General features: G+C 45.3%; 1 protein-coding gene and 1 long non-coding RNA gene across 10 annotated transcripts in view; one reads left to right on the forward strand and one right to left on the reverse strand.

Moving 5' to 3' along the window:
* Positions 1–26,997, forward strand: part of LOC108004152 (uncharacterized) — a 107,425-nt gene that overhangs the window by 35,724 nt on the left and 44,704 nt on the right. For 5 of the 9 annotated variants that reach the window (XM_062078096.1, XM_062078095.1, XM_062078097.1 and 2 more), the window contains exon 4: positions 18,566–20,047. In XM_062078096.1, the coding sequence (XP_061934080.1) occupies positions 18,950–20,047 (1,098 nt within the window). In that variant the 5' untranslated portion in view covers positions 18,566–18,949. Of the gene's footprint in view, positions 1–4,999; positions 6,326–6,510; positions 6,827–7,779; positions 8,446–18,565; positions 20,048–26,997 lie in introns of those variants that run through there. The other 4 variants (XM_062078093.1, XM_062078098.1, XM_062078099.1 and 1 more) reach the window with 4 other exon arrangements.
* On the reverse strand, positions 1,040–25,312 carry LOC133666542 (uncharacterized). The gene is made up of 2 exons (XR_009830794.1): positions 25,130–25,312; positions 1,040–1,894 (listed from the first exon to the last, which is right to left on the reverse strand). It is a non-coding gene; the product is annotated as an uncharacterized LOC133666542 (long non-coding RNA).

Below are 26,997 nucleotides of genomic sequence, written 5' to 3' on the forward strand. Positions count from 1 at the left end.
TCTCTCTTCGCGTCCCCCGCACTGCACCCAGCCTCCCCTCCCCTTCTCACGGCGAATTCACTCTCGGGCCCGTTCCCCCGTTGCGAGCAGGGTGTTGATGTCGTTCGTGGAACACCTTTCCGCGAAGGAAGTATGGAAAAATTTCGGCGTTGTTATCGATCCTTCCCTCTCTTTTTTTTTTTTTGCTTTCGTCGAAAATCGGCACGTTCTCGAGCGAATCTTTCGATTTCGGGCAGGAAGAAGGAAATACGAAATAAGCTTTGACATCGTTGGTCAAAACGGCTTTTTCGCGAAAATCGTTTCATTTTCGCGAGGTGTTGTTACTCGCGCAACACCTTTTCGATTTGTAAAGAAAGTAAGGAGAAATTTTGGCGGTATCCCTTCTTCCCTCTTTCGTTCTTTTCGTGTTTCCTTGTTGCGCAGCATGTCGACTATTGTGGAATCCAACGGGGGTTTTATATTTTTTTTGCAACGATTGCAAAAGCGTTGCCTTCTCGCGCTATCCGTTCTGCGCGTTTGGATTCTGATTGTCGTGGTTTTTTGGAGAAAAATGCAAAGGTTCCGGGTTTTATTCGCGGGATTAACAGGAGTCGAAAGCGTTGCGTTAGACGAAGCGAGACGGAGAAGGTTAGAGCGAGGTGATCGTGTCCTTAGCCACACGACGATGTTACACACTTGGTCTCTTACTTCGTCCAATACGGTGTCCTAATTAGATGTCGTACAAGGACGAGATAGTAGAGATTACGTGATACTACTAGTGTCCATATACGGCTCGTCTTTCCTCCACTTTGAAAATCGACGACTCGACAGAATTATATACATATATATATTTTTTTTTCTTTTTAGATAATCGCACGATAGACACGATGGTTAGAATTTTGTCCTTTGTGCGTTCGTGCAAAGGAGGAGAGTAATTTTCCTCCTTTCATCAACGTTGAAATTCTGGAAATTTTAAAAATCGTGTACAAAAAGAAACCAAAAGCAGATCCAATTAATAATTTCAATTAGCTCGAAAAGGAAGAAAGAGACTCTGATCATATATTATCAGAATATATTACAACATATATATATATATATCATCAACATTACGATCGTATAATCGTAACTCAAAACGAATGCACGAATTTCCAAGAGTCCCAAAGCCGATGCTTTGAGCGTGAACCTCGCGTGATGCGGGTCCACCTTCTCCCTCTCCCTCTCTCTCCCTCTCTCTCTCTCTGGACGACTCTCCTGTATTTCGCCATGTCGAGTGCCTTTGTGCTCAGGTATTCTCCTCTCCCGTCCCTCTCCTCTCTCTTCTCTCTTTCATCGTTTTCCTACCCGTCCTCCACGATGTCGCCTCCACTACCTCTAGCCAGCTTCTTTCTTTACCCGGATTACGGACGAGCCCACGGGTTCTTCTCCGCTTCCACGCTTCGTTTTCTCGTTTCTCGAACTCTCTATCTCGTTCAAAGTCACCCTCAAAGTCTGTCGTTCCCAGTGACGAGGGGGGGAGAGGTGGCGGGAGGGGAAGATAGAGGCGGAAAGATAGAGAGAGGGAGGGGGATGGAGAGAGACAGGCGGATCGAGATTAAGGCAACTTCGCAGACTCGGCGACTGCGCTCATCGCCCCCCTCTCCCTCCTCCTCCTCCTCCTCCTTCCTCCTCCCTCTCCTCCTCCTTCCCTCCATCTCCGTCTCTTTCTTTCGTCCGTGTGCGAGGAATACTTCGTTGGAATAGCTGAGACCGACTTGTCCCCGATCGGAAGCGGACAGGCTTCCGCGCGCGGTGACCGATCTCCTCCGCTTCCTGTCACCAAAGGCTAACTCCTTTCGGAATCGGGCAACAGCCTTTGCTTGCCCTCGCTTATCCCTCGGGACGATCTCGAGCGGGTGGAGATCGAGGCACGAGCTCCCTGCGAAGAATCGCGCGGTTATTATACGCGGTTTGAAATTATCGAAGTAAATTCGAGCATTAAATTTTGCCCATCGGGATATCGGATCTTGGAATTAATGGTGGGGCGTTTTTCGCGACGATTGTTAGGGAAATTGTCGAATTGTTAAAGTCAAAGTTTTGGAATATCGAAAATATCCATCGTCCTCTCGGAAAAATGATGATTTCGTTTTATTTTTTAGTTTGTTTCCGCGCAATTTTCGACAGCACTGATCGTATACGCGATAATGTTATTCTCTCAGGAAAATAATAAATAATTTTTAATTAAATTGCCAAGTTATTTTGAGAAATATCAGGAAAAATATCAGGACAAGAACGCTTTCTATATTTTTATTTTTCTATATATATATATATATTATTCATTATCTAACATATTGTAATCACTAAGAATCACAGAAATGCTGAGTTTAAACGTCATTTCAACTCATTTCGCAATCAAAAAAAAAGCCAATCGATTAACGATTATCGATAATTGATAACTGAACACCGAAGAAAAAAAATTAAAATTATAAGAATAGTTACGGTCGAAACTCCACCCGGAGCTCCGTTAGTTCCACATGGATTTTCCATGCGAACGTTTAAACGAAAGATCCGTAACCGCAAATCACGCTAATTCTGTTTGCGATAGTAACCAGCAGTGACTGGCTGCGCTTTGAAGGGCCAGCCAATTAGCAGCGACGAAGATATTACGTAAATCTGCTTAAACGGAGGAAATTTCGAAGCGTGTAAAAGTCTTGTATCAACCGCGAAGCTAGAAATTAACTGCTAAACGCACGTCTTTCTTTCCTCACCGAACCGAAAGTGAGGCGATTTCGAACGAAAGAAAAAGCACAATTTACGAGCAAATTTTACTCAAATGATCGAATTAATTTCGTCGATTTCGCCTGATTCTACGATACGATGTTACGCGAATCGATAATTCGGTATTATTTATAAAAATGATGGGATGAAGAAAAAACTCGAAGAAGAATAATTTCCACGTTGCGCGACGGTTGCCAGGGATCCCTCTCCCTCTCTCTTTCTCTCCCCCCTTCCCCAGAAAGTCGAAACGAGAACAGCGGCGAGTTCACGGATAGTAGTTACGGTTGTATCGTCGCGTGTATCGAGAAATTTACAGTGGGCCGGGATGAATCGAAGCGGGACCGCCGGTTCCCGCTCCTTTCCACCCGTTTTGGTTTCCTGGAAATCTGTGCAACCGATTCGCGCCATTATCGTGAAATCCAATTTCTCTGGAAGCAATTTCCACCTCTGCCGGCTGCAGGCTTCACGAATCTCATCCCGCGGCGAAAAATTCGTGAACAAGGCGCCCGCCGGTCGTCGTCGTCGTCGTCGTCGTCGTTCCATACACACCCGTTACATCCCCGCGGTCACGTCTCGTTTTATCTCGCTCCTTCTCGCTCCTTCCCGCTCGACTCGTCTCTTTTTTCGTTTGCAGCCTCTTTTTTTCTCCCCTCCTTCTTTTTTTCTTTTCCTTCTCTTTCTCTCTCCTTCTCCGTTTCTCTCTGCGTCGTGCTTTCGAGCCTCCAGCACGTTCATCGGTGTCTGAAAAGCTCCGGTAGGCAGGCAGACCTACGATATGCTACCGCTCGAGTGTGGGCGCGCGCGCGCGCGCGCGAACGCTCTCCAAGAGAGGGAACAGAGAACGAGCCGACGAGGGTCGGAGAGAGATAGCGGGAAAACGAGGAGGACGACGCGAGAACGAGGCGTGACGAGGAGCGAGCGTGGGATTGGAAAGAGAACGCGACAGACGATTGAAGAGCGAGCGAGAGGTAGCCGCGAAACGACGAGGACGGAGCGACAAAGAGAAGCCGACGCTTCGAGAAAGAGAACGAGGGAGCGGTGCAGAGAACGGATCGAGAGAAACGATCGGACGGAGGGTCCGTTTAATGGAGAAGGATGGAAGGCGAGAATCCGAGAGAAGGAGAAGAAGCGTGGAGAAAAAGAGAGACGTGGATCGTGCGCGCTTGCGGAAGAGAGCATCGGGCTGAAGCGTGAGGAAGGGGGAGGAAAACGACGACGAGGAGATCCGAGGGATGAGAGGCAGGAGGAGAGTAGCGGCACGAAACGGAGCACCAGAGAGAACGAGGGACGGAGAAAGATAGAGGGAAAAGGAAGGAAAGAGAGAGAGAGAGAGAGAGAGAGAGAAGCGCCGAAAGACGAGTTAGCGAGAACGACAAGGACGGAGCGTAGCGGTCGACGAAGACGGCAAAGTCGGACTAACGCGGCCGCCCGAGCGAGACCGAATCGAGCCGAGGGCAGGCAGTGCCGTTGGCGTAGTAACGTGCTATGGCTCATATATAGCCGAAGCTGCCTTGCTTGCCTGCCTGCCTGCCTGCCTGCCTGCCTGCCTGCTTGCCTGCCTGCCTGCCTGCCTGCCTGCCTGCCTGCCTGCCTGCCTGCCTACCTGCCTGCCTGCCTGCCTGCTTGTCTGCCTGCATGCCTGTTTGTCTGTTTGCCTGGCTGTCTGCCTGCCTGCCAGCCTATTCGCCTGCCTGACTCACTATCCGTGTGAGAACGCGGCTGTGTGTCGCGCTCTCTGCGTGGCGCGTCCGTCGAGTCTCCCTCTCTCTTTGTGTGTGTTCGAAGGGAGACCGACCGACGAACGAACGACGAACGAACGACGAACGAACGAACGAACGAACGAACGAACGAACGAACGAACGAACGAACGAACGAACGAACGAACGAACGACCAACGAACGGAACGGTTGTGTGCGTTCCGTATAGGTGGATGGGGGTCCCGGCCCGGCTCTCGGCCCGTCCCGTCCCGTAGAGTATCGCACCGCTCGCCACCCGCTATCCACAGCAGTTTCAGCCAGCCGCCCGCCTGCCAGTGTCCCACCGCACGCCGAACCGTTTGCACTCAGAAGCGATCAGGGAGCCCTTCTCTCCCTCGACTTCCCCCTTCGAGAGAAACGTGCGCGCGCGCGCGCACGCTCTTCCACCCCGGCGAGTCGCGCATCGCGTACCCGCCGCTATACGCCGCCTCTATATCCGTTTTCTCCCATCTCCCTTGCTCCTTCGCTCCTACGCTTCCACGTCCTCGTTACGCACGTTACTTCTCTTTGTTCTTCCTGGCGGGACGGTCGTGTCGTCTTCTTTTTCTCCGTCGATTTCCTCCCCAGTTTCCTTTTGCCCTTCTTTCTCTTTTTCTTCCTTCTCTTCTTCCTCTTCTTACTCTTCTTACTCTCTTCTGTTTTCTTTCTCTCTCTCTCTCTCTCTCCTCCGCCAATCTCCCTGGGTCTCTTTCTCTTTTCGCCGTCAGTCACACTCGAAACGCACGAGCGCCGGCTATCGGTTTCTCTCCCTCCTTCTCGCTCCCACTTCCCTCTCTGTCGGTTGGCCGGCGTTCGGCGTGTTTAACCTCCCGCCGTCCCACCACGCGCCCCCTCCACCACAGCCACTAGGCTTCTGTCTCCGTTGGGAGCTCGAGCGGGCCATTCGTTCCGTCTCGTTCGCTCAGTTCCTCTCGTGTTGCGCGCACACGGCCGTCCGTCCCTCTTTCTCGCTCCTGAGTAGCGCCGGTGTGTACTCCCGCTGTCACCTGATCGCGGGACGCTTTTCGCGGGTGAGATACCGCTCGGCCACCGAGTCAACCGAGTCTGCCGCCGCCGCCACCGTCGCTCGGTTTTCCACCTCCCGCGCCCCGAACCGCCTCTTCCTTCGGCATCTGCTCCTACTCTCCTCCTTCTTCCTCTTTCTTTCACGGGGCGCGCGCGCTCTCCTTTTCCTTTCCGTCTCGCGCGGACACGTCTCTTGCTGCTCTCTTCCTATACTCGGCTCGTTGCCGCCGCGCGACGTCGAACGTGCGCGCTGGTGGTTTTGTAAAAGGGAAGTTACGAAACGTAGGAAAAGAAAAAAAAAGAGGAGGGAAGGGAGGAAAAAAGGAAAAGCGTGGAAAAGCGTGGAAAAGTAAAGGTGGGAAGAGAAAAAGGAAGGAGAGAGAACATCACGAAAGGAGAAGGGAAAGAGACAAGTGACGGACCGAGGCAAAAGTATAGAAAAAAAAGAGAAAAGTAAAGTAAAGAAGAAAAGGACAGTGGGAGGGAGAGAGAGGTGCAGGAATACAGGAGGAAAGAAAGACGGAGAGTATCAAGGTGCGACGAGTGGCAGAGAGAGAGAGAGAGAGAGGGAGAGAGGGAGAGAGAGACAGACAGAAAGAGAGAGAGAGAAGTGCGCGCCACCGACATCGTCCAACCGCGACTGGCTTGCCCCGATCTCTCGCCTCTTCTTCCTCCTTTCACGGATCTTCGCCGGTGCACACGTCTGAAGCCGACCGACTGGAGAGGGAGGTGACACTTTCGGAACGTGGACACGCGGCACGCACGGATCGTCACGCTGGATACGTGAGGATCCAGGAGAACTACGGCTGGCTACTGGTGCTCTCGTGCAGGTCGGTGATATAGTAGTGTGTTTGTATGTTGTATAGCCGCGCGCCGCGTCAAGTGTTCCGCGAGTCGCGCTTCTTCTTTTTTCTTCTCTTTCTTTCTGTTTTTTTTCCTACTTCTCATCTTCGACTCTCCGGTCGTGCCGTGTTTTGTTTTCTTCCTTTCCCTTTTCTTGTTTTTTTTTCCTTTTCTTTTTTTTTTTTTTTTTTCACTTCCGCGCGCTCAGCCAACGTTTTCTCTCTTCTCGCTCTTTCCCTTCTTTTTCTCGCGGCTGTGCCGCCAGACGCACGAGCATATATCGGCCAGTCTCGGTGATCGTCGCGACCACGACAGCCGCAACGACGAACGTCCACAACGACGAATGCAAACAGTGAGTGTGCGTGTCTTCTTCGGTGTGTCTGTGACCCGTCTACCATCTCTTTATTTTTGTTTTCATCGCGGTGTCGGCGCTGCGTGACGACCGATAACACCGCGATTCTGAGATTCGAGAAAGGTGGCGGTTAAAGGTGCGTTGCGCTTTTTTTCTCTTCTTCTTCTTCTTTCCTTTTTTCGTTCACGGCCGCGTTTTACGGGTCGTTAAAGCTCACGGAATCGTCGTCGCGCCTCGACGTCGTCCCCCATGAATATGGAGATGAACGGTCGCCCGTCGATCCTTCGTCTCCCTTTCTCCCGCTGCCTTTCTTTCGCCTGTCGTCCCATAGCCGTCGTCGAACGATGACGTGCTCGAGTTTCTTTCGAGAGTTCGCACGCGACCGCCGCGGTTCACCCGTCGCGCGTGACAACACGCGACGCGAAATCGTGCTATCGTCCACAACCTGATCCGACCACCGACATTTATCCGTGCTGAAAAAAAGTGTCACGAGGAAAGTGTTGCCCGATCGGCCACTGACAGCACGCTGTCGCGCGTGTGTCACGCTTTCACGAGCCCGAATCGGCGGCGTGTCGAACCGTGAACGAATCCGTCACCCGATTTTCGACCAACTTCGTGAATTCTCGTCACGAATTTTTCCATTCTCTTTTCGAAAGAGAGGAAAAAAAAAGAAAAAAGAAAAAAAGGAAGAAAAATCGTCGGATCCTTTCCGTGAAACCTTCCGTAAAACGCAGTGCCGGACTCGTTGTATTCCCAAGGTGATCCAACTCCGTCGAAATCGATCGAGCGAGTTTCTTTTTTTTCCTTGCACATCACGATTACGTTACATCACGACGTACACGTACGTGTAAATGAAATTCGTTGGAAAATTTTTCGAAACGAATCTATTCCCCGAAGAGTGGAAGAATCGAATTCTCGTGATAAAAAGGATCGATTTCGTGGGAACGATTTCTCCCGTAGCAATGAAGAAGAAGACACCGGGGAGAGAAGAGAGGGAAGAAAGAGGTGGTAACGGTGGAAGGTAGAAAAATCGGTGGAAGGCTTGGAGAAAAGTTGAAAGAAGTTGCGGTAGTGGAGGGAGGGAGGGAGGGGGAGAGAGAGAGAGAAACGCCGGGAGTCGTGGAGATAGCGGCATCCGTTTCGGTTGCGGGACGGTCGCCACACCCGCCCGTTTGGGAATTCAACTTACTGCCGCTCGGGACACCCGAAGCGTTCGACGTTTTCTCCACGGTGTGTGTAACGGTCGGTATGACGAGAGGCCGGCTGCTCGCGGTGGATTAGATCCCGACCGGCGCAGAAATTGCTGGCCCGCACCGTCTCTCTTTCGCTTTTCCGCGCTCCGTTACCAGACGTGCGAACCGCTTGTGAGAAGAAACGTGACAAATGGATCGTTGCGCGAGAGAAGGAAGAAGGAATCCTGATTGAAAGGAGAGAGTGATATAATAAAGAAGAGAGATCGATTTTTCGAATCGCGTTGACGAATCGAACGATTTTCAAGAAAAGAGATTTCTTTATTTTTTTTTATTTATTCTCTCTCTCTCTCTCTCTCTCTCGACGCGATATTTCGAGATAGTGCGAGACAGTGCGTTTACGGATCGTACAAAATCGGCGCGATCGATGTGAAGATCGGACAGGTGAATTTCTCAGTGGTGTTCTCTTTTTATTTTGGATCGTTGAAATTGACAAAATCGAGGATCGGAGGATGGAAGTTTCGGACAGCTAGGAGCTAGAGGTGTTTTCTCTTTCGATTTTTCGGTAAGGTGATCTGATTATTTTATTTTTCCCTTTTTTTTTTCTTCCATTCTTGCTCGTCGAGTTGGATCGAAGATTTCGTTTCCTTTTTGCGTTCCTGTTGCTACAGGAAAAATGATTAAATCGTAATGGAGGATAGGATGTAGTTTTACGTTCCCTGTTTCCACTTTACGTTGAACGAAATATAGATTAAAATTTGGATCTAATCAAATTAGGAAGATCGAGAGTAACAATTAGCAAAATTTTATCGAATCTATAAGTATAAATTGCGACAAGTGTTGAATACAAAGATCTCGATCCATATTTCTAAATATTTTTTTTTTCAACGTACACGTCATTATAAATTTTTAAACATTAACGTGTACATATATAAATTAACGATTGCTCAACAATTGCAATTGTGTAACGAAAGATCAGGATCGTAAAAAAATATCTCGAATCAAAAAGAATCATCGATATCGCGCAATTTATCTCGAGAAACATTTCGTCCGCATCGTTCAATTTGGACGCGAGAATCTCCCGTAAAATGAAACACGAGGAGAGGAGAGGAGAGGAGAGAGAGAGCAAAAAAAAGCGAAGAAACGCGGAGAATCGAGTCGCGCAAAAAAATTCCAATCGAGGCAGGAAAAATATCAAAGCGCGGCGCAACGAGTGTCCCCGTCGAGTTGTCGAGTCGAGGTCTCGAAAGTTTCCCTGACGCACGGATACGCTCGGCTATCCCGCTGGCTCTCGAATATCCCATCCCTCCCCTCCCCCCATCCCTCAACGAGGAACTCGACAAAAATTCTCGACCCTCCACCCTCGAAGTTTTCCAGAAGCCGCACACCTCTGCCCGAACACGGATCTCTCGCCCCCTTCGATCAATAGTCTAGGTAAACACGTTACTCGCGGCAGACTGCATCCCGACACGGCTCGGAAACTGCCAAAAGTGCAACGTATACCGGGGACGCGGCAGGATTGCCCTTTTCCGCCCTTAACTTTCCGCTTCGGCCCGCTTTTGCGACCCTTGTTCCGTGGAAAAACGAACGAGAAGACTCGTATCGTCGAGAATCGACGAAAACTACTATTTGTTAATTCGACGCGAATGAGTTAATAAAAAAATTAGCTTCGCGTAACAAAATACGCGAATGAAATAAACAACAATAACAAATAGGCCGAAAGAATTTTTTAAGAATTCGTGACGTACGGAGAGAAGTTTCTAATAATATAAAGAATATTTCCCTTTTTCTTTTTTGGTTTGGTTAAGAAAACACAATGGGAAGAAAATTAACACAACAGGCGTAGTACCAACGTCTTTAAATTTATCCTCGAAACGAAAGCGTCGTCTCCCACTCATTTGGAATCGCCTTTCAATTTACCTGTCAATTTACCGAGTCCAATCTTAAACCCTACTCTGTCCAAAATTATCCAAGTACCAACGACGAGAAGCAAACAAAAAGCGAGCGAGAAGGTGGAAAAAAAGGAAAGCGAGAAAAAGACGCGGCAAAAAAAATTCCCTGGAGAGAGGAAGAGAGAGAGAGAGAGAGAGAGAGAGAGAGAGAGAGAGAGAGAGAGAGAGAGAGACTATCGGTTCCGAAAGAGCGCACGGGTCCGGTGGTTGGGGTACGATGGCGCGACGAATCGAGCAGAAAAGTGGGCGCCGCTGGGATATCTCTCCTTCTCCCTCTCCCTGTCTGCCTCTCTGTCCGGCTTGCGAAACCGATCGTGGAAAGGAGGGGGAGGGTCGGGTCGCGTCCTGCGCGGGAAACGGCCAGCCAAAAGCGGCGCGTTACTCGCGTGCGTGCGTGCGTGCGTGCGTGCGTGCATGCGTGCGTGGTTGGTTGCGTGTGGCTCGTGTGCGCGCCTGTATATAGAGGCGCTTGGATGGCCGCGGGCCACGGTAGAGGTGTACGTGGTAATACAGTGGCCATGCGAGCTTGATTACACATTGCGATCACGAGTGTTCCACGAGCGGGCGGACATAAGGCCTTTTGTCACACCATGGCCTGCGGGCAGGAAGCACGTAGCGTGACACCGGGCTGCCTCGCTGTGCAACCGGCACCCACATTATATACGCTGCGCGTAATACGTATATGACTGCGGGTGGGACGAAGACGGAGGGAGGGAAGGTCGACGAAGAGAGGTAGCCAGCCAAGGCAGAAGAAGGTGTACACGCTGGAACGAGGCGAACGGACAGAGAGAGTGAGTGAATGAGCGAGCGAGCGAGCGAGCGAGCCAGCGGGCGCAGTGGAGGGGGAAACGGTTCAGGGTAGAGGACGCGCCATAATACTCGGTGGTCCCATGCCGGTACGTGACTTGTGTGCCGCTTTAAGCCGCCGTGTCCCGAGAACACGAACCCGGTTTCTGCCACCTAAAGGAGCGCGCGCGGCTGCTATTGCGCGGCGGCCGGGTTATTGTATCCGGTATCGGGCGGCCGCGAGTTTCGACCATGGTAATCGATTGCGCTCTCGGGGCCGGTGAGTTGTGCGGCGTGCCGGCAAATTGCCGAGAGGCTCCGTTTAGCGGGCCGCCTCGCGGAAAATCGGGACGCGTTACCTCGATAGGAGGGAGGGGAATACGAAAGGAGACGGATTAGGGGAGGACGGAGAAATCTCGTCGTTTCGAGCTCGAAACGTTGAAATTGGAGGATAATTGGGTTTAACCGCGTGACTTCGCGTACGCGAGACGAAAATGCGAATTTATCCATCGATCCGTTTTAAGAAATTATTAATGATTATTATTTAAAATTAGATTATTATTATTATATTGGATATCAGATACACATCGACTCGACAATTGGAATTTTTCCATTTGATCGATCGAGAAACGAAGAAGGATAATAATTATTCCATTCTTACTTTTGGAAATCCGAGTCGAAGAATTATTAGATTAGAAATGGACGTGTTCTGCTGAAGAACGGATCGTGTTAGAAGAGGGAAGGGAGGAGGGGGTAAGAAGGGAAAGAGAAAGTGTTAAACCCTCGGACGGAAAATTAGAATTGACGCGAAAGATTTAAGGGTTCGGAGAAAACGAACGGGGAACACGGCGGCGGTTCGTGGAAAAATCGAATACGCCTTTGGGATTGTTGAGTTGCAGCTGCAAGGGTGAATTGACGAGGAGCCGCGTTCTCGTGACGGAAGTGGGACGGGTCGTGGAAAATCGGGACGATATTTCTTGTTCTTGGAAAAATACGCACAGGCGAAAAACTCGCCACCGGAGAGGGGAAGGAGAAAAGTTTGCCCGCTAAAAATTGAGAAAAATTCTGCGCGTCGATTCGGAACCGCTACACACACGTTCGAGATCGTGCATTCGAATCGGGGCTCGAGATTAAATTGGTGAGAGGTTCCGTTGAGAGATCGTGCCGCGTGGAAAGAATACATCTTCGATGAATTATACGAGGTTTGCAATTAAAACCTCGGTTGGAAAAAAATTTACGAGTTTCAGCAGGTATCTAGATATCTCGAAGCAAGAAGAAGTCGTGGCAAATGTAACGTGAAAAATTTCCATGATAATGGATATAAACGTCTGTTTTATCCAGGAGTTAGATGAACGGATAAGCATGCGATAGAAATTTTACAGAGATCAAATTAGTACTTTACTTTACTTTACTTTACTTTGCTTTTTTTTTTTCCTTTTTTTTTTAGATATCTACGTACGTATATATATATATTTATACGTATTTTTAGTTTTTATTTTCTTTAAACGTACATACACTGTAGCACTGTATCAATTATTTTTCCCAGATACATGCGTACGTATATACAGGTATTCTCTTCGGCTCTTGTTAACCCGTACATACGGGTTCATCGCCCTCAAAGGGTTAATAATACACGGGGAAATAACAATATGCGTTATGGTGAAAATCGATGATATTTTCAATTAAACCTGAAACAAAAAAAAAAAAAAAAGAAAAAAAGAAAAGAAGGGAAAAAAAGGGTAATCTTTTTTTTTTTTAAACCGAACAATCATTCGCAACTTGGATCAAACGATTACTTATATACAAATTTCATCGCGTGTAAAGGATACACGTGTCCCTTTCCTTACAACTTCAAAAAAAAAAAAGAAGAAGAAGACGAAATCTCGAGCCGTTGCGTAGTAAAATCCACGTATCTAAAGAAAAGAAAAGAAAAAAAAAAAAGAAAAGAAAGGAAGAAGAAGAAAAGGGGAAACACCGTCACCTGCCAAAGACTTGTTGCGTTCTTTATATACGATAAGAAAAATCGTTCCGTTCGAGGCGTTGCGTGCTTGGCGATCGGGAAAATCGCGGCACGACCCGCCGTACAGTTCGCGTGAAAGGTGACGTGTCGCCTTCAATTTTCTCGATTCCTTTGCGCGATTAGCGTCCTCGGCGCTCGCCGCGCCGTGTCGGTGTCGGGTTCGTTCGTTTCCCGGCCGCTTCAATTTTACCCGCGTGCGCGCACCGCATTCCTTCGATCGTACGCGTTTTCCGGCCGAATTCCATCGAGCTATAATTTCAAAGATCCGTGCCTTGCATTATCGATAGAGAGGGGGCACGGGATTAGAAGTATCCGATTATATATATAGGGGGCGGAGAAGAAGAAGCGGCGGCGTGTCAAGGCTGGATGGATCTTGCTTCTGCTATTGTTCTCCTTAATTTCGATTCATTGATGCCACTCCAGCCGACAATAACAACGGTAACGAATGGCGAGAGTGCAGCAAATTATTGTCCTCGTGTTCTCTTTTGTGCATTTATCCTGTGGATCGATTTTCTTTTTTTCTTTTTTTCTTTTAGAATACTTGTACTTGTTTAGCTTACGAATTTGTTCGAGAGGATTATTATTATTATTATTATTATTATGATAGTGAAATTTCGAATGGGAATATCTCTTTTCGGGGTTGTAAATGTGCATGTAAATTTTTCTTAAAAAAAAAGAAAAGAAAAAGAAAAGATTCTTCCGCGGTATATTATAAAAATATTCATGGAGAAGAGAGAGAGAGAGAGAGCAGACGCTTGCATCTGCGATCTTCCGAAAGCGAGTTTGGAGCGTGAAAGCATGTTTATTCACTTCCTTCCTTCCTTTTCTTCGTTTTTTTTTCTTTTTCCCCTTGTTTCTTTATATTTCTATATTATATTCGGGCGAGCAAAAACTTTAGAAAACCGCAGTTTTAAAATTGACACAGCCGGATATAAAACAATATGGTGGTCTACCGATTTCTTAAAAATAAAAAAACGGCATTGTGAAGGAAATTCACCGAATTCACAAATTCTCCGAACGTGTACAACGGTGTACACACCTATTACCATTCTTCAAACACGGGCTATTTAGTATGAAATAACGAAAAAATATTTTTTCCAACGAAACATTTACTCTCTCGAAAACAAAAGAATCTTCCGATTCCAGCTCGCTACACGTTTCGTTCTTCGCCAACACGAGATTATTGACCCTCCTCGATGATTAATTACACCCTCCATCTTGTTAATTCACTTCCAATTACATTACCAAGTTACCAAATACCCATAGTTGAAAAATGATAGTTTTAAGATCTAATCTGAAGCTAAAATTGTATCCCAAAATTTCGGCCAAATTTCACCTTATCCCGTATAATATTCGTACATTGGTGAATTACCAAAAAAAAGAAACAGAAAATAAACTTGAATAATGAGAAATTTCGAACAAGACGGATAAAAGCAATAACGAGAAAGAGAAAGAAGGAGAAGCTTTTCTCTGTAAAACGCAAAAAGTGTTTCGAGTAGAGGATGGACAGGCGTCCATTTTTTTCTTTCCCTCGATTTTCATTCTTGGTCGCGCGTGCAATCTTTGATAATGACGCCGAAGATAATTTACAGTAAGCAGCAGCGCGCCTTAAGCCGCAGCCGCGCTAAAGACCTCGTTTCTGCCACCTAAAGGAGCTCGGTTATATCGTGGCGAGGCTATCGGCCTCGTTCCATCGGTTCCCTTCTCGGACTCTTCGTTATCGTTTCACCGTGGATCGTAATTCCTCGCGATCGATTTCCACGACACGATCCTCCCGTCCTCGATCGAGTATATAGGCTTTCGTGGCTTGTAATTTGGAAAAAAAAAGAAGAAAAATACGCGTGTAAATAGCACACGTATGACGGGAAGAAGGTATGGGTATGGAAAAGGGGTATGGAACGTCAAGTCGTGGAAAGTGAAATTTGAGCAGGATTTTTGAATATTTATGAAATTTCGTTGTCGAGAGACCACGCTGAGAAATTTTTAACTTCTCTTGCTTAGATATTCGGTTTTGAAGTTGGTTGACGGAAATAGAAACTCTGATGTTCCGAATTGGAATAATTGGAATTTTGTTTCTTCTATGTAACGGTTATTCAAGACTATTTCCTTTTTTTCTTTTTCTTTTTTTATTTTATTTTTTAGCGATAACTCGATGTTATTTTATTATCAAGCGTGAGTAATTAGAACGTGTCAGAAGTGAAAAGTGAAACTACTACACTTGTGTAATATCGTACAGGGAGGCCGAAAATAGTCGATGGCTCGCGTAATCTCCATCCCAAAATAGTTATCGAAATTCCCAGAAGACAAACTTTCAACCGTTTGTTGCCGGCCAATGCTTACTCTCTTAACGAGAAAAAAAAAAAAAAAAGAAAAATCGATAGACTTTGATATTTAACGAGTCACGTTAATAAGGATCGTGACTCAAGTGTCGAACGTCACGACATGTGTGTACCGATATTTGCTAAAAAATCTTGGGAAAAGATCTAATGAATATTGAAAAAAATCCAAATTGATTCAAATTGTTAGAAGTAAAATGTAATAAAAATTTTTCACGACACGGTATCGCGTAGGTGTAGAAAAAATCAAGAATTCCGTGTCTTTAAAATTAAAATCCAATTAAAATTATCATCTTAATTGCTTTTTTTTTTTTTAATAATATTTCAACGATATTTTCGAAATAGATCGACGAGATAGATAGACGAGACATCGTTGGATCTAGTTTCAAATTTTCGAAAAAAATATGACAACATTATTCATGTGAATATCAGCTTTTGTGATAGGTTAATTTTAAACATGTCGACGGGAATTCCCTGTATGTATATATATATATTTCTCTTTCTCTCCTTTCTCTTTCCTTTCGTTTCACTTGTTATCTAAAGGAGCGTGGATACATCGCCGCGAGTTCATTATACGATCCAGGCTATCGCGACGCATGGTCCGCGATCGGCCTTATTGAATTAGCGTCGAGTTTGCTTCGCGATTATCTGACACGGCCTATCTCTCAATATACTTGCAGTTCGTTACGGTTGTCGTATCGTTCGCGATAATTATGAAAACAAAATTTGGTTCAATTATACGAATACTTATGCGAATCAGGTTACTTTCTAATCGGGAAGAATCCTCCAATCCTAATCTCGACAGTGAATTTCTGAGAGCATGGGATGCACAAGGATGCTCATAGTTTGCTTTTAGTAAGGTGTAATGTTTGTTCAACGTATAAACAAAATTTATTTAAATATTAATCGATTTGATTAAGCGACAAGAGATTAGATAGATCTTCTACATGTACATTGACAGATTAAACAAAGAACTTTTCTTTTATTTTTTTCATACTTTTCTATTTCAGAAACATTAGTAAAAAAAATTTAACTTGAAATTCGTTCGATGTTCCCATCGAGGAAGAAAAATTTCGTCCCGACTCGATCATAACAGACCGTCGCGTCGCGGAGGTTAGTTTGATCTAGGAGATAGGGCGTATAGAATCATGGGACGTAATGGTGAAGGGCGAGGGGCGGCGAGGGAATGCTAAAAGTTCGCTTCTCCATTTTCGTGAACCGCTTTCCCACTTTCTCTCTTTCTTTTCTCTCGTTCGACTACGTGACAGTGGTTTACAAACACGATAATTATAATTAACAAACACGATTCCGTGACTTCAAATTATGTATTTATATATTTATATCCCGTAATATGAAATATTTTAAAATCAGGACATTAAAAATATACGTGTTTGATACACGATCGATTGATTTTTGAATAAAATGCTTGTTTCGCTTTCGAATATTTATCAGACGCGCAATCATCGATAATTTGTTTATCTATAATTCGCCAAATTTATTCTCCAACATCATAAAATATTATTCGATTAAACTTTCGTTTCGGATAAAATTTTCTTCGTTTCCATAATATCTTCTATTCGAAAATTTTCGAAAATAGGAAAAAAAAAAAAAAAAAAAAAGAAAAATGTTGCACGCCTCGCTACTTTGCCAACGACTCGTCAGCATAGTGGAAGCGGTCACGACACGCGAAGGAAGTCGGTGGCTGGTTAAATAACCGGTTTCCTAATTCGCCGCGCCACCGTCCGAGTCGCGCTCGTGTCTAATTGCATACCATTTATGTCGCGCGGCCGTTCTAACACCTGTCTTACGAAAATCCATTAGCGACGCGCATGCACGAGCCCGAATAGTCGGGTGACGTGCGAATTTGTAGCTTCGTGGCTGAACGACAACCGACGACCCACCATTACAATCCTCCTCCTCCCCCCTTCCCCCTCCACCTTCCTTTGCTCCTTTTCCCAGTGTTTTCGAGCCTTTGCAATCCTCTCGAGGACGAATGTCGTTTTACGTGTGACGGAAACGCGGCTCGTTACACCGTGGCGAAGAATCTTTCGATCTTTATATCGATCTCGTTAAACGTTTAAAAAACATCGACAAGTGTTCTTTTTTTCTGTTATTTTCAATTTTCGACTCGAAAGTAACGATGAAGTTTTGATGGTGCTCGTCTTTTTACGGTATTCCTTTTTTTTTTTTTTTGAGGTTAGGAAGAAAGGAATAATATCTTTAATGGAAGGAAGTTTTTACCGTTAACTAGGAAACACTGTTAAAGGTTGTAGAGACGCGTTACGATGATAGACGGAAATGCATTTCGCGTTCATAATACTTTCTTTCACCGAGGTTAATCCTGACGGACACCAATCCTTTGACAGTCTTCTCGAACGAGATAAGGATTCTGACGTGCTGACAAGCCTCTCTAACCTCATTAACGCATTAACATTTTCTCTTATTGAAATTGATATTAATTGTTATCATTATTTCCTTTTTTTATTTATCGATTGAAAAGAATTTATATACGAATTGCGAAATTGCGAAATTATAAAATCGGTTTCATGGTTAAAAATTGTATTTTGAAACGGCAATATGAAATATACATAAGGAAAGATAAAAAAAAAAACTCGAATTTCAGGGCCGTGTGATGTTAATTTTCAATTGTTATGTCGTTTATACAAATGTAGACATTGAGAGACATACAGTATAACATACGTTTTTGGGAAATATTTTTTTACGCGACATTATTATTTCTTAACCTCTCAAAATTGAACGATTCGATATTTTTTCGGAGACGTCCGTATAATTTACATTTTGGACAAGTTTTTTTTCTTTTATTACGTTTGGTCTTCTATCATTATAATATCACTATATCAATTATTTATAGTTTATTTAGTATTAAGACTCTAGATCCTGACTATACACTTTTTTTTTAACCTAAATAATCTTAAATTATTTTTATACAATCAACAGAGGATTCGATTAACTTTTATTGCAAAATGACTATAAACATATTTTAATATTAACACAATATTAATGCAATTTTGTTTTTAATGCAATATTAATTCTTTCGCTACAGTGGAATTGCATTGTTGATATTGTACGAGAGTTGAGCTACGACTACATATATATTTTATAAATAGTATGTAAATTAAACAAAATAATTCTACAAAAAAAAAAATCTCAGTTAAATATAAGTCCAATTAGAGTTGTTAATCAAGACAAAATTTTGACAAATATCATTTTTAATCTACATATAACCTAATTCATAAATCTACTCTCAAATGTCGAAACTATTATCAAAAACTGTTCATGATAAGTAATGCTACAACTATCGTTTAATACGGAATCTCAAATATTACGATTCTCGATCCAAAAATGGCGAAGAAATTTTTCTCGATAGAGGAAAGGAAAGGAGGCAAGCAAGATCGATTTCTAATATTTAAATTTCAGCATCGCGTTATTACCCTGTCCGCCGATAGGTTTCCACCTACATACTTGGCCAGTCCATTAGCGGAGCCGGCCTCATTTAAACCGTTTCCGTCGGTTAATAGTGCATAGCTAATTCCACTTGTCACACGTTCCATTGCTCTTTTTCTTTTTCAGCCGAGGCAACTCGTACGCGAGCGGCCGGGTCCCGATTTTCCGGACGCGGCATCATCCCGACACGAGAACGACTGGACCGTCGCCACTGGACATCGTGGACGTCGATATACAACAGCCCAGTCCGACAAGCACACACAACCGACAACCCTCGCTCGGTGTGGTATCGGTCGTCTCGTGTATTTCGTCCCATCTGTGCGCGCGCGGCCGCGTGTACGTGTCTGCGTGTCCGTCTGTCGGCGCGTGTACCCGCGTACGAACGATAATGCTGGCGGCTGACGGTTTCGGTGATCGACGACGACGCGGCCGGTGAACTAGTGACAGTGTGAAATCGATCGTCAGCAGGGAAACCGGCTAGCGGTCGGCACTAAATATACCCGAGGAATAATGGCCAGCGCGACAATGGGACTCCGTCGCAGAGTGCCAGTGAACAATTCCCCGACCCCGTCGGGACAATCCGCGTCGGCCACTGGCTCGTCCAGCAAACGTTCAAGGTCCGAGAACAACAACAGCCCGTCCCACGGTAATCTGAACTCGATGAACGCGAGTGCACGAGACGAGCCACCTACCAAGAAGTCACGTGGTACATCGACGAACGCGACTAAAGCGACATCTTCGTCCTCTTCGAACGCGTCCTCGTCGTCACCCGAGACGAGTCCCTCGTCGAAAAGTCGCGGTGGTTCTGTGTCGAGATCCGGAAACGCGCAAACGAAAACGTCCACGACGTCGGTATCCACGACGTCGGATGCTGTGTCCAATAACAGTGTGCTGTCCAGCAGTTGGCAAACCACGAACATGTCCGATGTGTCTACGTACGCTTCCGTGGCTGGATTGAGCATGGCCTCGAGTCCAACCGCCGGTCTATGCGCTGGTAGTCTCAGCATGCCTACCCCGATACCCTATATGTCTTCGTCTATGGCCACGTTCGTGGGAAACGCGACGAACCTGGGCAAGAGCTCATCCGTTTCGTATCTGGACATTTCGAATATGACCGGTGGTTCGTTGAGCTCGGCCGCTTCCGGATTGAACAATGCCTACGTCGGGAATGGAAACGGTGGTAACGCGATGGACTCGAAGAACGGCGTGCCCATGCCGTTCTCTGGAATCGCGGCTGGTGTAAACGGGGCCGGTTACGGGATGCAAAAGGGACAACCGGAGAACGCGAGTCTACCGAAGAAGTTTCAGAACGATAGTATGTTCAACGCGTATCAACCGTGGGTGATCAAAACGTACGGTGATTTGGCGAAGACTAAGACGATCACGATTAAAAAGTACGCGCGTATATTGCGAACATTGAGAGGTGAGGAAGTGAACAGTGCGGAGAACAGTAAGTTTCGATTCTGGGTGAAGAGCAAGGGGTTCCACATCGGGCAGCCGGAAGGATACGACGCGAAACCGGCGGACAGGATTATCGGACGTCACGCGGTGACGAGTCCCGGATTGGATCCACCGTTGTACGTGCCCACACAGTTGCCGCATAACAAGGTGAGTAGTCTCTGTTTCTAGTATAGAGATTATCGTGTGTTTCTCGCGGAATGCCGCTGAAGCGGAATATACGAACAGTTCCGGGGAATTGCAACCAGTCAGACGAAGTTCGGATGTTTGAGAATAATTGTTTATTTGTTCGAACGGATAGAGATAACAAGGGAAAACGCGAAATCTGCCTTTGTTTAAATGATTATTCGATTTTATATATCTATATTTGTTTTCGAAAGACATATCGAGACGTAGGATTTAAGGGTCGTCTTATGCAAGTTTAATCAAAACCGTTTATTTATATAGTAGAGTAAATGGCGAGTGATTTGTAGGTTAGGTTTGAAAATTTTTTTAGAAATGAATTTCTGTCAAATTATGGATTGGTTGGTTATTTTATTTAACGATAATAGTGATATTGTAAAATTTGAAAAGAAAAAAAATGTTTATAACTTTTAATATTCACTGATATCAATAAATTATTAGGTAGAAGGATGTTAGCAAGAGAAAAAGAAATTCTGAATAAGATAGATCCGACTCGTAAAACACCTGCGAATCGAGGTAAAACGAAATGTATCTCGAAATCACGAGTCGAATAGTTGGTAACCAAATCTTTCGAAGCAAGCTGCGCTAAAAATACTTCATATTGAGTTCGCACATTTGTCCGACACTACACTGAATATACTCTAACCACGTATAAACACACTTCAGTCTGCTTCGATTCAGTTACACTCATAGTCATCGTTTTTAAACTTTGTTTCGCAAATACCAGGCAAACGTGTCGCGTTCACTTTGTCCATTTCTCGCCAACCGTGAACATCGTTCGATTTCTAAAGCCATATTTAACAATATTTTAATATAAACATATTCAGTCGCACATTGAACAATTCTTTCAAATTTATCCGATAAATCCGATAATCTAGCTAAAACAAAAGTATACACAAATATCCACAAAAACCGTAAATCGTAACATAACCACAAATGTCCGAAACTTGGTGTCAAATTAAAATGGCGGCCAACGAACATATAGATATAGATTTGAAGAAAGGCAACAACAAACCTCGTATTCAACGCAACCGTGTATCGCGATCCACGAAAACTCGCCATAAAACCGGCATGCTCGGAAGTTGTCGCGTTTAAACGCCTTCGCGTGAGGGCGCTCAAGTGCCGAGCTGTCGACCGCAAACGTTTTCTCGGTGAATTCGCACGGCGGTCCAATGGGGTTACGGGTCGAGAATTTATCTAGTAAGTGGAAAAACCGCGAGAAATCTCGGGTACGGCTGTCGGGAAAATGAATCGCGAGTTTGGTGTTATACAACGAGGCGGGATGAGGCGAAAGAAAAAGAGTGAGACGGGAAAGGTGGAGGTAGAAAAAGGGAAGAGAAGGCAGTCGGATAAGGTGGCTGCTTAATTACATCTAATTACACGGACCGTATAGGCAGCGCTGGTGGCCAATGGCGTGTCCGCTGTTCGTCCAACGTGAACAAAGCCTCGAGCAACGGCGCTTCGATCCGGTTGCCTCGATGCTTCCTTTTAACCGTTTCAACGCCTACGGCTCTTTGCAGAAATCTGATCGAAAAGTATCGAGAAGTCCGATCAAGATGTTTCTCTATTTATAGGACGATACTTGGAAAGATAGTTTTTAACCGTGATACGCTCTTCGAGACATTTTCAATTCAATTTTAGTCTTGGGACGGTTAAGATATTGCTAATTAATATTCGCGATTATTGATTTGTATTATCTTTTTGCTTTTTTTCCATACGCAATCACTTTACGTGAATTTTTACGTAATTCTCAATCGTGTTATATTATATTTGTGAATGTGAACGATTTGTGAATTCTCGTGATTATATATTTTGGATCGATTTAGTGATAGTGATTCGAAACGTCAATGTGAAGTGTAAAATGTGAGCAGTATTAGTTGATACTTGAACGGTTAAGATTCGCTCGTTGTCGTTCGCTGGTCTCTCTTCACGTAACGTTCGCTTCCGCGAAGTTTCGTCACGAAGCGATTACATTCTACGTCTCTAGAATCCATGGACGGATTCCTCCGTTATAGAGATATAAACGGACGACAGGATATTGAAAGTTGAAGTTTGAGGCGAATAGCAATGGAAGGGAGGCGAGGTCGGAAAGCTTATCGATGAATTGCGATTGTTTAGATGGATCAATGGAATAGAAGTAGAACATTTAGATTATTTTTAAACATTATTTGAATTGAACATTATTCTGTGATTTTTTTTTTGTGGATTATAATAACTAAAGATCTATTTCCACCATAAAATCTCGTCCATCCTAAAATATTCTTCGAAGATCAAAAAATCTGAGCTCCATTTTCATTTTTGTCGTCCGACCAGTGTCCCAGATCTCTCTCGATCCACTCTCGCGGCAATTCCCGACGTAACTCGCCGCGGCCTTCGATCTCGGCCAGCTTTAATGGCTCGTCCATTTCTCACGCGCGAGATCGCCGCGGCCCTCTTCTTCCTCGCTCGGCTCCCATCTCGCAAGTGGAACGCGAACGATCTCTGCGAGTCTCGGAGAGAGATACACTCGCTCGCCGCGAAAAAATTTCAGTCACGGGCCGTCGTGATAAATAACCGATAATAAGTTGTCCGACGGAGCGGCGTATGGTAATCCCCTTTTCCGTGGATCGATCTTCCGACAAGAGGATCGCGCGCGAGAGAACGTCCGACGTTGGATATCACCCAGATTGGAATCGATTCTCGAGGCTTTCTTCGTGTCGGCGAACACCGTTCGTTGTATTATCGAGAGTTCTCGATCGTCCTCCTATGGATAGTTGCGCAGACATCTCTCTACGGATGTACCGTGAAGTTTTTTTCCTGTTAAGAGTTTTGGAATTTTTTTAAAACGAATTCATTTTGAAGAAATGATTTTGTCTTGATAATTTAAAATTATTGAATTGCAAATTTTCGAGTCGACAAAAATTTAAAATAAAATTAAAATTTATTTTCTCGTGGAATTTTTCGAGAAAGATTTTTAATAATATGGTTAAATATTGAAGTTTGAAGATTATATTCGAAGAAAAATCAAAGAATTATAATATATTATCTAGTGGACAGTCATTTGACTATCTGAGTATATTGCGCCGATTGTATCTCGACTTGTATGTCGACTACTTGAAAACACGATTTGTGTGACGTAAAAAAAGGAGATGATCACCGAGCTCGAGCTTCGATATCGTTTGATTACGAAATGAATGGAATTATTAACATATTATTCGCGCTTTAAGATTTTTACATCGTGTGTATATAAAATACACAAGTTCATATAAAAAAACTCGTAATTTCTTCAGTTCAGATCTTACTTCGAGATCACAGATCTACATATTTAAATTGTGTATAATTAAAGTCGTAAATAGATAACTATGACGTATGCGATTTGGAAAAGTTACAAGGCAATAAATTAATTAAGTAAACATGAAAAAAAGTTGTAAAAAAAGATGTATGTAAGAAAATAGCCGATACGTTTCATTAAAAAATAGGATTCAGGATAGAAAGAATATACTCTTTTCTATATTTCAGTGTCATCATTCGCGGAAAAATCAAATATAATCCTTAATTCAAGATTAAAAATAATAGGAAAAATTGTGAAACGTATAAGTAACTTTCGTTAAAATAAAATATGTACAGATACTTAATCGACAAAAGAAAAACGTCAACGTTGATAATTCGATTCAATTCAAAAATTCGAATGACGAACGTGAACGAAACGTTAAAACGATCTACATATAAACCCCATCTTAAACCGAAAAGTTTTCGTCTGCCATACGACATCGACTCACGGCCGCCAGTAGAAGTAAACGAGCGAACGAACGCGCGTTTTCCCGAGGCTTTGGGTCTCGAAACGCGTTCTCAGGCGGCGACGGGGCCACAGAGCTGGAGAGAGAGGAAATAGCGAAGCATGGCGAGGGGGAGGGAGAGAGCGCGAGGCAGAAAGGCAGAGCGCGGCTCGGAGCTATCATTAACGACGCCGCGACGCTTCGCAGCCCAGGAAGCTCTCTCGGATTTACGCCTCTGACGTTCGTAGCGGCGTAAGCGTGGGATTCCAGGCGCGGAAGTAACGCGAGAGAGTGAGAGGGAGGGAGGAGGGAGCGAGAAACGAAGAGCGAGGCAACGAAGGCGGTGGCAGAGAGAGAGATCGCTTCTCACGGAAGGAAGAGAAACAGAGCAGGCGCATAAAGTTGCCCGGTTCCCTCGTTCATCCGATCCGGATTCAGTTCCGCGTACTAGTCGCGGCGGAGATCGATCAGGGGAGAGGCGGCTCTCGTTCCATTCGATCCACGATGCTTTATACCTCTCGAATACTACTCGAATCGTACCAGAGACGAGGATCTTGGCACGTTCGAGGTCGATCACGATGCTACCTATGCGTTCTGTCTGGCCAAACAAACGGCCACGTGTAGAGTTTGGGGAGATATCAATATCAATCGATATCGAAATAGTTCTTTTTTTAGGATAGGGAAACGATGTGTAGGAACGGATGTGTAAGAAATAGGAATTGATATTAGAAAGAGGTTGATTATCGTGATCGGATCGTGAATGTTTTAAGAAAATATTTGAGATTTAGGATTCAGTGTCATTAATTTTTCATCAATTTTTTTAAATTTTTTACGAGGATAAGATTTCTCGTATCTCTACTATATATTATGCACGATCAACAATATATAAGCAAGTATTTAATTCGAAATTTAAATTTAATTTCAAAATCCGTCGAAAACAAGAAAAAATTCGTATCTCTAAAATCCAATGAAATACCAGCCGATAGTGTCGCCGTTATGATTCCTCTCATTCCTCCCTGCAATTCTCCTTTCCTTTTCTAGACGATTTCCGTCGCCGAACCTCTCTCGCGCGCATTCCTTCTCTTCTCTTTTCTCCGTTCGATTCTCGTCTCTCCATCTCTCTCTTTTATTTTCCTCCTTCTTTTCCTTTATTTTTCCTTTAGTTGCACACGGTGTGTGCTCACGGCGCGTAACGACGCCGCTCGAACGCGCCGCCCGTAAAATATTTCTTCGTCGCGATAGTCATTTTTCACGGTTGACCGTCGTCGAGGGCCGCGAGATAACAGTGGCTCACCTCTACGGTATCTGTTCTCTCCCGGCGCGGCGCGCGCTCCCTCGTTCTCTCTCTCGTTGGGTGGCAGAAGAGTAGGTCTGGCCGGCTAGTCATTAGTCACTTTCCGAAGCAGAGGCACAGACAGGCTGCGCCGGTATCCGCTCGCCGCCTTTCCCTCTCTCTCGCTCCCTCGCGTCTTCCCATTCGCTCTCTCTCGTCTCTCCCTTTCTCTGTTCGCACCGCTGCCTTCGCAGGACCCCACGCTATCCCTCTCTCGCTCCCTCGGCGACGACGTTCCTTCTCTCGGCCGCGCTTTGCCGCGTCTCTATACCGGCCACCCTCAGCGATGGTTGCGAGACGCGATGGGAACCAGTTGAATTCGAGGAAGACTTTCGGGAGACTTTTGGGGATTTTCAAGAAATTGTAACGGCGTTTTATACACCTATTCGCCACTTTCGATTGTGATATTTTCGTAAATTGTCGTCGAGCTTCGAATTTGATATTTTTAGAATAGGATGTATTTTTGGAAACTTTGGTACGGTATACGGAGATAGCGAAGTCTTAAATTGTTTATCATAATATAGTAATGTTGGATTTCAGTTTTTGCTTTTGACATTTTCGTATCATAATGAGCAAAAAATAGATAGCGGTGAGATAGCGTCATTTTTATGTAAATTTGGAACCACAGATGTCGTATTACGTAATACTGATTTCACGTTTTTGCAAGTACGGAAAATTTTTAGTCAACGCTATCTAATCTAAATTGCATTTCCTTTGTAAGAAAAAGAAATAAATGTTCCTTACTTTCTTATTTATTTTTTAACACAACGAAAATATGCGTTAACAATGCGACGGAGAAAAAATCCTAAGTTTCTAAAAAAATTCTTAAAAAAAGAATACACGTGATCAATCATGGCAATTTTTCTAATCCGCTAGACCAAATCATCCCAACGCCAAAAATCTCTCGAACCAGCCTCTTTCCACCGTCAACACCAGCCGCCGCTTCACTCGAAAAAAGTCCCCGTTCGAAAAAAAAGGGAAAACAAGAAAAAGCCAACATTTCACCCAGCAACGCTATCAACAAACCCGGATCACCAATTAATCCTTTCCACCCCAACTGCTGCACCAGCGTCGCGGCAATTTCCCCGCGGAGATATCATCGCGGCGTATTCGCGCTGGAAATTGTTCGAGAGCTCGTGTCTCGAGCGCCCATCGCTACCCACCCATCCACCCACCCACCCATCCAAGCCATCCACCCTGCCCACCTCGTTCGTTCGTTCGTTCGTTCGTTCGTTCGTTCGTTCGTTCGTCGTCCCCTCGAGCGGCGGCTGCGACTCGAAGCGGTAAGTCTCCCTTCTCGGTTCCGCCGCCTGTGGCTTCGGTCCGTTCTCCGATCCCCGCGTCATCCTCGCCGCCCCTATATATCGGTCGCTCCCTCGAGTCACGGAGAAATTCTGCCGACGCTCTCTCGCCTCCTCACCCGGTGCTAAGCCTCTCGCGCGCGTCTATCTTGATTGAGAGCGAGGAACGACGTTGGCGGAGCGGCGGCACAGCCTGTATGCCGGAGAGAAACGACGATGGAGCGACGGAGAGGAGTGGGGATTAGTGAGACGTAGGTAGAGTGGGGTGAGTGGAAGCTAGCGCGAAATGGGAGGGGGAAGGTGGAGCGGGGTGAGGAGTGAGAGGTGGGGGAAACGTTCTCTCCGAGACCCGTGATCCGGAGCGAGAGAGCGTTTATCGTGCCTTCCGTGAACACGAGCGGCACCGTGGGACGTGGCGGGAGGGACGGGTTGTCATTGATCGTCCCGACTGTGTGGCTCACGAGCCGCTAAAGGTCCCGTACAAGTACGGGCCCGTGAGCGTGCGGCGGCGGCGGCTGTCTCTCGTCC

The sequence above is a fragment of the Apis cerana genome, linkage group LG8 (assembly GCF_029169275.1).
Source record: "Apis cerana isolate GH-2021 linkage group LG8, AcerK_1.0, whole genome shotgun sequence".
Taxonomy (NCBI): Eukaryota; Metazoa; Arthropoda; class Insecta; order Hymenoptera; family Apidae; genus Apis; species Apis cerana.